Consider the following 13,807-nt stretch of genomic DNA (forward strand, 5'->3'; position numbering starts at 1 on the left):
ACTCTCGATTATTTCCAAGTCGCTTAATTGGAACTTTTGGATAATTGCAAGTGAGGTGTTGATCCCGGCAATTTTACGTGCCATTAAATGAGAGAAACGGCTCGATAATTCGAAGCTAAAGCCAATTATATCGGTTAATTTGAAGTTAATTACTTCAAGAAAAATCATCGAGGTGGCTGTAATTCCTCGATAAAATTGAAAATTTTCAAGCGCGGCGTGCTCCGTACCATGTCAGCGCCACCGCAACTGAGGCGGCGCACAGTTGATAAAGGGACACTCGCGCCAGCGTACGCATCCCTCCCTTTAGAAGTCCTCAGCCTTCTTTGTTCTTTGTTACGCACAGCGCCATGTGAGAATCTTGTGTGGTGGCCGCTTCAGGCTTCGATTTCAGCCGTAACTCTCAACTGTCAGGACAACCCGTGTCGTATATTAGACTTGGCGACGAAAGTCGAGATTCTGAACGATGTCAAGGAGGTAGACGTGTTCCGCACTAATAGAAATGCGCTTTTGCTTTTGTTTAGTTGGAAGTTCGGTTAATTCGAAGTTTTTTGCAGTCCCCGTGCACTTCGTATTAACTGGAGTCGACTGTAATCGTATCAAAACTCCTGCTATGTACTGCACCCACCGTGCGTGTTGAATAACTATCCATCCTCGTTCTAGGCTGTGAACTATTTCTTCTAGATTCTCGAGGATACTTCCGGTGTAAAGAAAAAAAAAAACAAAAAAAAAAACCCAGCTTCCCAGGCACCCAAAAACGTTCGTTGCAACCCTGTTAACTTTCAGAAGATTTGCGAGTTTGCTTCACCACACCGATCTGAATGACCAAATCAAAGGGGCAAAGCGTACCTCTGAAGGGACCCACTCGACGTGGACGGTGCTTCCACGTTACGAAACGCTAGCGAAACGGCTTGCGTTGCGCGATGACAAAGCGCAGATCCTTATTCTGAGCCAGTACAGCATTTCGGACCTCGTTATTCGCATGAATAATCATTCACGTGCATATTTCGTTAGAAATGCCCTTGCAGCAACAAATGAGTGCTCTGTGTTGATTTAGTTGGAGGCAGGGTAAACAAATAGGGGCAAAACAAACATTACAGCTGCACTCTGTCCTGCAGTCCCTAAATTTCGAGACACGGAAATGTACGCGGCATTTAGAAATGCGCACCAGAATACAGAGAGGCGTTCTAAGCTCCCTTTCCTGTCGGTTCGCGGCTAAATTTCCTGCACGACCCATCCGTGTTTGTACAGAGGCTCGCTCCTGCATGCATAAGGCAGCAGCTTGTTGCCGCTACCTCGAAATCCCGCGGCGGGAATGTTGGTGCGATGCGGCCTCTGAACCAATGCACAAGCCCCTTCCTCTCCATCGCGCAATCAACCAAAACCAAATGAGTTCAGACACTTGCCGTGCGCTCTGATGATCACACCCAAGCCAAGCCAGCCGAGCACCGCCCGCCCCAAAAACGCGCGCGCCTTCCCTGATTTCGGTCAGCCGAACGATAAAAATGGCGCAGGTAGAACACTTCTAAGCTTAGTTATCACGAGCGAAAGCAAAGACTGTGCAGGCAGTGTTTCATAAAAGTGTCGTTGCTTGAGACTTCGGAACCCGCCGTCTATAATAGCTATAAGCGCTGGATGACTGGATTCATGCTTTCGCTTGCGTTGAAGGGCACGCACGGACGTCCCAGCCGGCGCGCCATGGCGAGACTGAGGAACCGAGCAAAGCGAAGCTTCCGTGTGCGTGCATCCTGTGGTTTTCTAGTCTTCGTTCCGGTAAACACAGCGCGTATCGGTCCTTAAATCCGTTAAACCCCCGCCCAGTCACGCGTGCGCTAAACCGCACCCGGAGACGGCCGAGCCGCTTTTGGGTGATAAGGCGCAGGAAAAGCAGCCGTTTCACTCTCGCCCATAGTCACGTGGTACCGCAGCGGCCAAGCTCCGAGCAAGCGAAGCGATAAGAAAGGAACAGCTTGTGTGCCGGCTGCTGAAGGTCAATGCGGCGCGATGAATAGAGAGTTTTAGCTGACCGTTTTCGGCGGTCCGCTCCGGTATCAGCGGCCCACTTAGCGCAACCGGAGCCGCCGAGCGCGCCACGCATGCGCAATGGCGCTACCCCTCGCTACCGGAGCGGAGCGGACCGTCAAAAACGGTCAGCTAAAACTCGCTAATAGAGAGTTTTAGCTTACCGTTTCTGACGGTCCGCTCCGCTCCGATAGCAAGCGGGAGCGCCATTGCGCATGCGTGCTAGCGCTACTGGAGATACCGGAGCGGGGCCCCGCTCCGGCAGCTTACACTACCGTACGGAATTTTAACGTGGCTTCCTCCGCGATGCGAGCGCGCTACGGCGAACTTCGTTCCTTCAGTTGAAACACGAGCGAAGAAGCCGCGAAAGCGCTTCCGAATAGGCAATTGTGCCACACACCTCAAAGATCTTTAGACCGAAAGCGAAAAACGTCGACCGAAGCGCGGGGCTGCCTCTATGCATCGCCGAGAAAGGCAGCCTTGGCCTGGCTATTCCAAAGTTTATCGGCTTCTTTACTGTTATTTAGAAAAATTATACCATGTCAGCGACTACATTATACAAAAAAAAAGTTTAAATGAGGCCAAGAAACACGGTATTTTGCTTTGTTTGAGCGACCACATACAAATACTTGTTTCCTTTAGGTTGAAGTTTTGGTTTACACGCGCACGCGAAACGACCAGTCACGCGAATCATTCCCCGTCGAGGGAGATACAGTTATCGCTTAGCTAAAAGCCTTTCGGCTGCTGACGCTCCGGTTGCGCTGAGCGGGACATCGGAAGCATAGCGGAGCGTCAAAAACGGTCAGCTAAAACTCTCTATTGACCTTGAAAGATGTAGCGTAGATGTAGCGCTCTAAAAACCTTCATCCTGTAAACCCTCTGAATACAGAACGATGTTGTCTCTGTTTCACTTATATGACTGGTTAGGTCGACACTGTCAGTTTATAGTTATCTCTCTTCCTCCATTCATAAAGCAAAATCTACAGCAACAGGCTTTCCCCTTAAGTTTGTTTTGTTCGTTCGATATTCCTATCGGCGATGTTCTTTAATAGTCACTACATGTATAATTATTCTCTTTGACAAGGTCTAGTCCCGTCACGTGTCTCATGCCGACATTGCTAGAAGTTTCCCAAGTCCTTCCTCATTTATACTGCTTCAATTTCCGCGTGCTGTATACAGTAAATTTGTCAGAGTTAGCCCGGTGAGGGAATGTCGCTGGGGGCGCCTTTTTTTTTTTTTTTTGCGGAATAGTTGTTGCACTTCCTCGAGCGAACCAGGATGAGAAACTATAGAAGCCATGCGTTTATTGGCACTTCCGTGACTCCTTCGTAACAAGGTAATGACCTTGCTAAAAAGAATGACTCAACATTTCCTCGTCGTACGGTCGCTGTGCACAGAGCGCTGTGTCAGGTGTGTTCGCGTACTACGTTCAAGCTGAATTTACTGTAAAACAATTAGCCCATTCACAAGCAATTCAGCTCGATATTTCCTGTCCCCCCGATAAACGAACAAAAGGTTGCGGCAACCGAGAACGAAAATACAGTAGAATCTCGGTAAACGGAGATAGCTTAGTTTGGTTTTGCATTTGCGCATTGTAAAACTGGTTCGTTTGACTAACCGAATATTTTCCCCTCCTTATGAACGCAACACCGGAGCCGGTTGTGAATGTCACCAGGCAGACGACCCCCCCCCCTTCTCTTTTTCAAAGATTTCTCCTGCATAGCCTAAAGGCCATAGATGACATCATCAGGAAGAATCGGCTGCAAAGTTGTTGAATCTATTTTTGTCACTTATTGATTGGCAGTGGCATGCTTCCAGGCCTGTTAATCTCTAGTACCGTGACAGGTTGCAGTTGCGTGTCTTCATTCATTCTTTGAACTTTGGAACTGGATTTGATTGGATTGAGTGATTATGAAGTTTAACGCGCCGACGCTACACAGGCGATGAGGCGCGCCGTAGTGGAAGGCTCCGGATTAATTTTGGCCACCTGGGGAGCTGTAACGGGCTCTGAAATCTCAAACACACAGGCGTTTTTGCTTTTCGCCTCCACTGGAAAAGTGGCCGCCACGGACTGGAATCGAACCCGCGTCCTTGGGCTCAGCAGCACAACGCCTTAGCCGCTGAGCCACAGCGGCGGGTAACTTTTGAACTTGCCGGTGATTTTTATTTGCTGAGAGGACGCCGAAACAGCACATTCGGCAGCATTTAGCATTCTTCTCAGTAAACGTAACTCCTAATGGACAGAACAAATCTTCCCGGACCACCAAAGGCTCCGTTTATCGAGACTCCACTGTAGCGAAATGTTCTGAAAATTTGTGCTGTCTGGTCTCCTGCTGAAGAATATTGTGGCTTACCAAGCACCGCTTGTTTGGCATGCGTGAACCGCAAATGTGCCGTCGCACCCCGATACGTATTATAGGTCGCGTGGCGCAGTTATGCCGCACCCATTTTCTTTATCAGCATTTGAGAAGGTAGAGGGAGGGTTACGAGCGTTAGCGATGAGCTGATTAGCGTCCTAAACTGACCTGGAGCCTTCTACTATAGTTCGCCCTAATCGGTGTTTCGCTTTTTCTTCTTGCGCGCTTTGTTCCAGGTGTTCTCGGAGTACCTACAGTTCTGTGGTCTCGTCCTGCGAAACGCTCAACTTTATGAGCGATCCGAGCTTGAAAACAAGAGGAACCAGGTTCGTACGAGTGCATGCTCGCGAATTGAGAGTGATGTTTTCACCTCGTTTGTGCAAAGAAAATAAGCGTTTACTTGCACATTGTCTGCATCTTATTTCCGCTTTATTTTTGTGTAACAAAAGCAGCATGCGTATATATTGTAACGCTCTGTCAGTCTTGAATTTTTTGCTTTCCGTTATTTGAGACTACCCTCAAAATTTTGCTAGCTACAATTTAGCTGCAATCTTTAGGTAGCTTCACTTTTGTTTCGGTATGCTGCGAAGGAAGAAAACAATTTTGCACTTGTGTACGTTTCTGTCGCATATTTCTTTTTATTTCGTTCGTCTGGCTCTCTTGCTCGTGTTTTCTGCTACTTATCGGGGGTAGTCTGAAATTAGTTGCGCCTGAAAAGCGTTTTTTACAGCATTGCCCAGTCCATAGCAATCGTAAGTATAGTCAATGCCCGACGTTGCACGCGACAAAAAATGAGAGCCAAACGGGACTTCGTGGCACTTCGTGTGTCAGGGGAAGGCAGCCAAGGCGAATAACTATTCTCGAAGGAAGTTCAGACCAACGGTCAGACTTCGAGCACCGCGCAGGATCTTCTCGTATCTTCTCGCGCGCGAGTGTTGTGGATCGCACGTGACGCATGACGAGCGCTGGCCGCAGGTTCTCCTGGACCTGGCGCGCATGGTGTTCGAGGAGCAGAGCACCATCGAGCAGGTGGTGTACCGCATCATGACCCACATGCAGTCACTGCTTGAGTGCGAGCGCTGCCAGGTGCTGCTCGTCGACCACGAGACCAAGGTAGGGCTACTCCTCTGCACCCGCTCGTTTCGGACACCGCTAGGTGCTCTGTGGCCATCGAAAGGGAACGGGTGGCACTGTTTGGTTTCAGCAGCGGCACTTGAGGAACTGTGTCGTACCAGCAAGAGGGTCTGGGCGCCGAGTGCACTCTTAGCAACCGCCGCAGGTGGGCTTTGTGGGGCGTTGCGGTGAAGCCCACCTGCGGCGATTGCTTAGAGTGTAGTACAGTCAAACCCGGCTATAACGAACCCGGATAGAGCGAATTATGCTATATATCGAACAAAAATAATTCAGTTACGGAAATACATGGGAAACATATTCCTTATAACGAAGTTCACATCCGATATATCGAACTCTGGGCGCCTAGAATGGCCGCCGAAATGCATGATCTCGAGCGGCGATTGAGATGTGGATTGGCCGCGACCACGGAGCAAGAGCCGCGACTGAGACATTGCGCCTCGCACGGAGCGACGTGGCGCCCAATAATTTCCGTAACTGTTTCCGATGCGCGGGGCTCGCGACGGAACCCGCCCAGTCAGCGAGTCCGGACCAAGACAGCAGCATCGGTGAACGGTGGGAAGAGCTCGCCAACGTTCCCGGTGATGTCGCGAGTGAAATCCGTCCGACGCTTATAATAAAGCGCTTTCGGCAGTCGATGTGCTGCGCCAATGCTTCTTACATTTTTGAGGACGCTGACTCGAACTGGTGCAAACAATGTTTCCTGTGGAGAATGCTATGCTAGTTGAAGCCGCCAAAACGAAAGTGAAGGCAAAAATCACCGTTTTTTTTTTTTTTTTTTGCAACGTGGGCAGTTAAGGCGGAAAGTAGCTTTATTACTTCCAATGGATTATTTTGGTATGGTAATGGCTACTGTACTGTGTTCGTTTCTGCATACGCGGAGGGCGGAGTTGGGGAGGGAGCGGGGGGCTCTCGCGGATTGCGAACTCGTAACAATAAGCTCGTTATAGGCGGGTTCGGCTATATCGAAATATTGGATATATCGAACTAATCGCGGTGCATATTGCGGTTCGCTATAAACGGGTTTGACTGTACTGGCGTGAAAAAGTCGCGTGTGTGAATTAAAAAGATATTCATGCATTGTGCAGGATACTCATGAATACAATTGAAAAATAGCATTTACCGTTCACAAAACGACGATTTAGGGCATCTGCCAGCTAGTGTTTTATAGTGCGAGAAGAACGACAGGGTGTTTCCAGCAGCGGCGTATTCCAGCCCTTGACCGCAGAATGATGGGACAGCGCTCCACATTTCTTCCTAATTTTCTTCCTTTCTTGCTATTTTTACTCTTCGTGGTTGAAAGATTCAACAGGAGTGATTTTGTGTGCGTGGCTTTTTCCTTATCATAACCTGAAATAATGGTTCAGAACCTTTCCAGCTGCGAAAACAAAAAAACATGACCCATGGACTCCTCTCGTAATGAAGAGAAAAAAATTATTTTGCCCTGGTTCACTCCGTTCATCACTGGTGACGCCCACGCCATACCATCAGCGAAGAATCGGAAGTTATCTCCGCACGAATTCTCTGACGTTTGTCCGTACGTTTGTCATCTCATTTTTGTGTGAAATCATGATCTCGGGCAACCTTATTCGCTGGATTCGCTCCCTTTGGTGCAGTGATTGGTCATTCAAGTGCACCACGAAGAAGCATGTTCGAGGAACTTTTTTCGGCGCCTAATTACAAACTTCACGTCTCTTTCGAAGCAGAAGGAGGGAACAGTTCGCATTTAATAGGAGCTTCACTTCCGGCATCGCAATTGTGGGCCCAGAATAATGTGTTTTTCATAGATCTTAGTTTATTATCAAATTGCCGCCGGCTTATCAAATACCTATTTGCGCGAAACCGATAAACACCCTAAAGCTCGTATCAGCGTGGGTCTCTTTTTGTAACGAATTCTGGTTACTAAAAATGCTTCTCGCTCGCGCCATATTGCCTCTGACACAGGGGCGGATCCAGGTTTTTTCTGAGAGGGGGGCCATCTTCCATCAGTGATTATAATGATTATGAGGAGGAGGAGGAGGAGTATTTTTATTCACCGATATTTCGGGAAAGCAAAAATTCAAGGAATAGAAAAATCGTCAACTAGACTTTTTATACGACCTGAGAGTTCATCGTCTTGGGGGTATATATTCCAAAATGAAGGGAGGGGACCCTACCCCCCCTCTGGATCGTGGCAACGCTCTGACAGCCGAGGTGTTGCCATTGCCACGGCGTCAGTTTAGTCACCTCGGTTCCGTAGTTGGGTCGCCTCTGGAAGAGAAGGAAAACAAATGCTAGCCCCCGCGGGCGCAGCGACTGCTTGCGTCTCCGATTTCCGAAACCAAAGCTGGCCCGTTGGTTTCGCTTTCGGCACGCAAGAGTTCTACGCATCCTGCGGGCGGGCACGCCGCTGTCGCGGTCAACGTCCTTTCTGCACACACTGTGGCTTTTCACTTTTTCCCAAACGCTGAGAGAGAGAGAGAGAGAGAGGGGGGTCCTCTTCGGTCTTCTCAAGATAAAACGTAAAGCTTGTAGAAGTTGCAAGTAACAAGGAAAGCTGGCCGAGTTGGTAAAGTTGCATGATAAAACAAAGCGCGAAGGAAACGACGAAAACGGTGCGCTGACTTCTTCAAAGCTAACTTCTTTGAGCTAATTTGTAGAATTGTTAGCTTAAAGCAGAGTCCTTCAATGCTTCGCTGGTCATGAAACTCCCGGCCAAGTTTCGTACGGGGACAAAGGCTACGGCGAGGGGCGCCACCGCAGATCGGAGGGCATCGGGCGGCCGCCGCTGCTCTGTAGCCAGACCGGCAGGCAGGGGACTCGGTAGCCATTCTGAATGCCCGTTCACACCAAATTTTTTCGCCACTCACAAAATGATAAGTCTATTTGAGCGGCCCACGACACGTAAAGCGAAAGCGCACTGCTGATAAGGCGCCGAGCGTCTGTTTTATCTTACTCCGTGCACGGCCGGACTGGAGGAGCGGCGAGTGCGCGCCCGCCGCTCTTTTAGCCCTGCCGTGCTCCGTGGTCCGTTCCCTGCTAAACGCGCTCTGACCACGCCCCCGGCAGCCCGATGATGATGATGATTCCTATTGGTTTCCCCTTTGAAGCGGGGTGATGACATGTCATCTTACCAAAAAGGACTAATATAACCATGTTTTACACTCTTGGTTTAATACTAGCGCTGCTTAGGGCAGGCACTAACGCTTATTAGGCCCGAAATACTTTCTTTTCCCTGTTACAGGTGGTAACTGTCCTAGGCAATATTCCCCTCTCTGCTTTTCGTCCACCAGCATTCTAATCTTCTTTCCGTCCCCTCGACAGCCTTGAAGTTAACTTCCTCTGTGATACCCTTAAATCCTAGGGCTTCTGGAAGCCCAATATTCCCTTCATGTAGATTTGGATGGATACCCTCACATTCTAACACTATGTGCCGCATAGTTTCGGTTTCTTTTCCGCAGACCACACATACCCCATCATTTTGTGAATACTTCCCCACAAAACTCTTAGTTCGCAGGCAACCTGCTCTAGCCTCAAAAAGCAAAGCACTGCCCTGGGAATTATCGTAGAAATTTTCCTTTCTGATGTTCATCTTCTCAGCCCTGTACATCTCTAATGACGTTTTAGCTTCCATTTTTTCCCTCCATTTATTCGTTTCAATCTGCCTTGCCTCTTTTTTGGTTACCTTGGCTGTTTTGGATTCCCCACTGTTCTTTCCGTATTTCATCGTTAGCCTTCTAGTCTTTCTTAACCACTGCGTGTCCACGCTTTTCAAGTATAGGTACCTAAAAACCTTAGCTGCCCACCTTCGTTGATCCATTGCCCTCAACCGCATCTCAAAGCATATTTTACTCTGAGCTTCTCTAACTTCAAACGACGCCCAGCCCATATCTCCCTGAACTGCTTCGTTAGTTGTTTTTCCATGCGCGCATAAGGCCAGACGTCCTACCATTCTCTGGTTTACTTCAAGGCCTGATAGAACGTCTGATTTTAAGCAGAGTACAGCATTCGCAAACGTGAGACCCGGAACCATTACTCCTTTCCACATTCCTCTTACTACTTCATATTTGTTACACCCCCTCCGATCAACACCAGCGTCGCGGCGCGGCCTCCCTGGGCAGCGTACGAAGCTCTCCCATATATCGTGACGGCGAAGTTTCATAGAAAGGCATTGAAGGACTCTGCTTAAAGCTTTTGTCGTACATTGCAGTGATATGTGTAGATCACTTTGAAGATTGATATTTTTGCGAGGTTACGACCCGCGCCACCTTGCAGCGCGCAAAACTAGCGGCACCCGCACGCTTTGGGCTCAGTGTGGTCGTGATGCCGGCGAGCTGCTGAGTGTGTGAGGAGGCTAGCGCGGAGTTCAACAGATGCGCATGTCATCAGCGGCGTGTACATATCATGTGCTTCGTGAAGTTTCGTGCAGCTAATACACCTGGCATGATGCCGGTCATACTTAGCACCGCATGCGCGAAACTAAAGACGAGAAAAGACAGTGTTTGGAATGGGCTCCGTGGATTTTGCATTGCATCCTCCAGTGCAAAGTTCACACAAAGTTCACATATGTATCGACGGGCGAGTAGAAATTATTTGTTTTCAAGAAGTATTCTTTGTTCTGTTTCCGCAGATTCTAATGAGCACAGAGGAAAGTGGTGTTTCCATTACTGTTATTCTGACTACAGTCTTACTTTGTAACAAAAACGCGTAATAAAACACACATGACACAACATCCCCTCCCCTCCGTCAAAGGTCTCTTGAGGAAGACTCGCGCTGTTGTGACAATAGAGAGTTTTAGCATCGCGTGCTCCGTCCGCTAACGCTACGGTGGCGGGTTACCGGAACTCGACCGCGCATGCTCGCGCGGGGAGGGCGAGGAGGTTGCCCCTCAGTGGAGAGAATGCGCGGGCATGGCGAAGGCCGGCCCGCGGAACTAATCCCCCCACCGGAACGAATTGTCACCTTCCCAGTCGGGCCGCGCTACCCGCCGCCGTAGCGTTACCGTGTTATCGGTACCGTGTTTGCGTTACCGTTTACCGTATGAGTGCACAGCGCGAGAGTTACCGCGAACGGTAACTTACCAGCACAGGCTTCACCGTCGCCAGCGGCTTCCGGTAAACGGTAACGCAAACACCGTAACGATATGCTAAAACTGCCTACTAGCATAGCGGGTAGCGTCCGCTAATGCTGCGGCGGCGGGTAGCGGGGCTCGACTGGGCAGGAACAAATTTGTTCCGGTAGGGTGGATTAGTTCCGCGGGCTGGCCTTCGCCATGCCGGTAAAGGGGTAATGCGCGGGCACTACGAAGGCCGGCCGCGGGACTAATCCACCCCACCGGAAGGAATGTGCACCTGCCCAGTCGGGCCCGCTACCCGCTAACCTTAGCGTAGCGTACGGGAGCCGCTATGCTAAAACTCTCTATTTCCTTGCCCTTCCCGCGCGCGCCTGCGCAGTCGGGTTCCGCTAACCCGCCGCCGTAGCGTGAGCCTCCGCAAGCCGCTATGCTAAACATCTCTCCTCGCTAATTAGCATAGCGAGTACCGTCCGCTTACGCTGCGGTTTGCGAGTACCGGGACCCGACTGGGCAGGTGCACATTCGTTCCGCGGGGGCGAGCGGCCCGCCTCGCCGAGCCCGCACGTTCGTTCCGGTGAAAGGTGGCCCTCCTAGCCGGACCCGCGCGCGCATGCACAGTCGGGTCCCGCTACCCGCCGCCCCTAGCGTAGCGTACGCTAACTGCTATGCTAAAACTAGAGAGTTTTAGCATAGCGGCTCCCGTACGCTACGCTAAGGTTAGCGGGTAGCGGGACCGGACTGCGCATGCGCGCGCGGGGAGTGCGAGGAGGTTGCCCCTCAGCGGAGGGAAAGAACGGGCATGGCGAAGGCAGGCCGCGCGGAACTAATCCACCCCACCGTGACGAATTTGCTCTCCCCAGTCGCGCCCCGCTACCCGCCGCCGTAGCGTTAGCGGACGGAGCACGCTATGCTAAAACTCTCTACTATCTAGTGTCGTGCGAACGACTTGAGGTAATGCTTAAGAAGCGTTGCGCTGTCGCGTGCAAAATATATCGTGCGGGTAGATTCACGGCGATAAACGCTCGAAGACAGACACGAGCATAAACTAAGCATGGACAAGTCGCTTTATCGTAAAAACAGCTAGCACTGTGTGAATTTATTTTCCTGTAGCTCTGCCTAGCAGATGACAAACAAGGCGGTGGGGTGGGAGAGCTTCTTTCAATTAGGAGAAAAGGTGGACCGAAGCTGTACTAAATTTTGCCGAATGGTCCCATTTCCGCCCGTTTGTGAACTTGTTCGTTTAAAAAAAAATGGCCGAACGCGCGCGTGTGAACAGAATGCGAAACCGAAACGCTTTTATATAGTGCGAGCGCTGCCTTCCCTTACCTTTGCTTCATCTGTTTGGCCTTACTTATTCATTTTTGTGGGTTTAAACGACAGTGATTTGGATTAGATCACTGGCCTGTGTGGGACTCTTATCATGTAAGGACGCGCTTCGTTGTTTGGCTTTGTTTTTTTTGTGTATAATCTCGATGATACGAATCTCGCGGGACCGTGAAAAATATTCGTATCATTCGAAATTCGTATGAACCAACACAGACCCAAAAATTGAGCACTAAAAAAAAGTTGTTTGTTTCTTTTCTTACTTTCGCGTTAAGAAATGCGTGATTTTTTCCGCCTTTTTTAACCTACATGTCGCCGAGCAGTCCTTTCTGGAGCGCGTAAAGCTTCGCACTTGTCTCCTCAATCGCGGTGCCCGAGCTCACTACACGCCGCAACAGTCAAGGCGTGAACCGCATGGCGTTTTTTTTTTTTGGACGCGATTCGTGTGGACACGATCGCACGGCGTTGCGCGTGCGATCTTTCACGCCCGAGTCGACGATTCCGCGCCCGCGGCAGCTTCTAGACGCGCACGGCAGTGGAGGAGCCTGACGACTTGCGCCAATGGGGAGGCGCGCGCCTGGGCGGCAGTTTCGAAGCTCTCGAGACAGCCGGCTGGCTCCGCCGGAGATGTTTACCGCCCCGGCAGACATTTCGTGGGCGCTTTCACTAGCGTCGCGGATGATGTTTTATCGTGCCGTTTTCGCGCACATTATCAGCTCCTTTGCTGCAGAAGCAACTTCGTCTGTGCCTTGAGCGGCATTTTAAAGAGTGGGTAGAAGCGGTCGCTCGAGCGCCCCGCACCACTTCGCGGCCGAAGCAGTAGTATTAACTCTATGGCCGAAGCCGCCGCCATGTTGCCGCCGCTGGCCGCGCCGCGCGCAGCGTGCGGGTGGTTCCGCGGCAGCGCGTTTGTGGCGTGCGCGGCGCGTTTTCGCGAGCAGAAAACAACAGCCTGGCCGTTCATGGAGACAGCGTGACAAAAGGGGAGAGAGCCCGTACGTCGTCGTCGCTTGGTCACTCGGCAGTCGGACTCCTTGCCGGCTTGTTCGTATCATCCGCCGGTCCCCGCATGTCCATTCGTAACAGCCGAAATTTTGCCCACTGCAAACTATGCAATTTCGCCAGGACTTCTCAGTAATTCGTATCATCCAGGAATTCGTATCACCCAGAATTGTATCATCGAGATTCCACTGTACATGTTATCACGGTTACTTCAGCGATACCGTCCATCTCACCGAGTGGCGATTGTTTGGACACCTGTCCATGCCTCTGTAACGGGCAACAACTTCGCTCACCAACAGGCTCGCGAACTGGCCCACCAAGCCCCAGAGGTCACCGCAGCTCCGTCGCCACTTCTCACCTATCAGGAAATTTCTCAATTTTACCGGACCACCAGGCAAAAATTCCCGTGCCCTCACCCATCCCTCAGCCAAACTCAGGAAATAACACTCCGACAATTACAGGCAGGGACGTACGTTCACCCGGTTCGAATGAATTTATTGTTTCCCACACAGTACACCGCTCTATGCAAATTTTTTCCACAACTAGGTACCCCTCCAGCATATAATTGTGGAATGCGCTCACAACCCAGCCCTACCACCCCTCTCCACCTGTTCCTTTCCTGAGCTGTGGGAGACACTGTTGACCAGCTGTCAACCGGATGACCAGACTCTCCTGGTGACACGGGCCAAGACGGCGAGGGCAACGCATGGATTCCCGGACTAGGGTTCCACTCTCACATTTGAGCTCATTAAAATGCTCTCTCTCTCTCTCTCTCTCTCTCTCTCTCTCTCTCTCTCTCTCTCTCTCTCTCTCTCTCTCTCTCTCTCTCTCTCTCTCTCTCTCTCTCTCTCTCTCTCTCTCTCTCTCTCTCTCTCTCTCTCTCTGTGTCACTTGCAGCACATGTAGCACATCCTGTTCGCGC

The 13,807-nt window shown here is 50.6% G+C and overlaps 1 protein-coding gene across 1 annotated transcript in view; it reads left to right on the plus strand.

Annotated features, from left to right (window-relative positions):
- Positions 1-13,807, plus strand: part of LOC144158951 (dual 3',5'-cyclic-AMP and -GMP phosphodiesterase 11-like) — a 213,376-nt gene that overhangs the window by 157,224 nt on the left and 42,345 nt on the right. The window contains exons 8-9 of the mRNA XM_077690168.1: positions 4,613-4,702; positions 5,352-5,489. Coding sequence (XP_077546294.1) covers positions 4,613-4,702; positions 5,352-5,489 — 228 coding nt within the window. The remainder of the gene's footprint in view (positions 1-4,612; positions 4,703-5,351; positions 5,490-13,807) is intronic.

This window comes from Haemaphysalis longicornis, unplaced genomic scaffold, assembly GCF_048455015.1.
Source record: "Haemaphysalis longicornis isolate Haplotype H1 unplaced genomic scaffold, Haemaphysalis longicornis Haplotype H1 scaffold_1, whole genome shotgun sequence".
Taxonomy (NCBI): Eukaryota; Metazoa; Arthropoda; class Arachnida; order Ixodida; family Ixodidae; genus Haemaphysalis; species Haemaphysalis longicornis.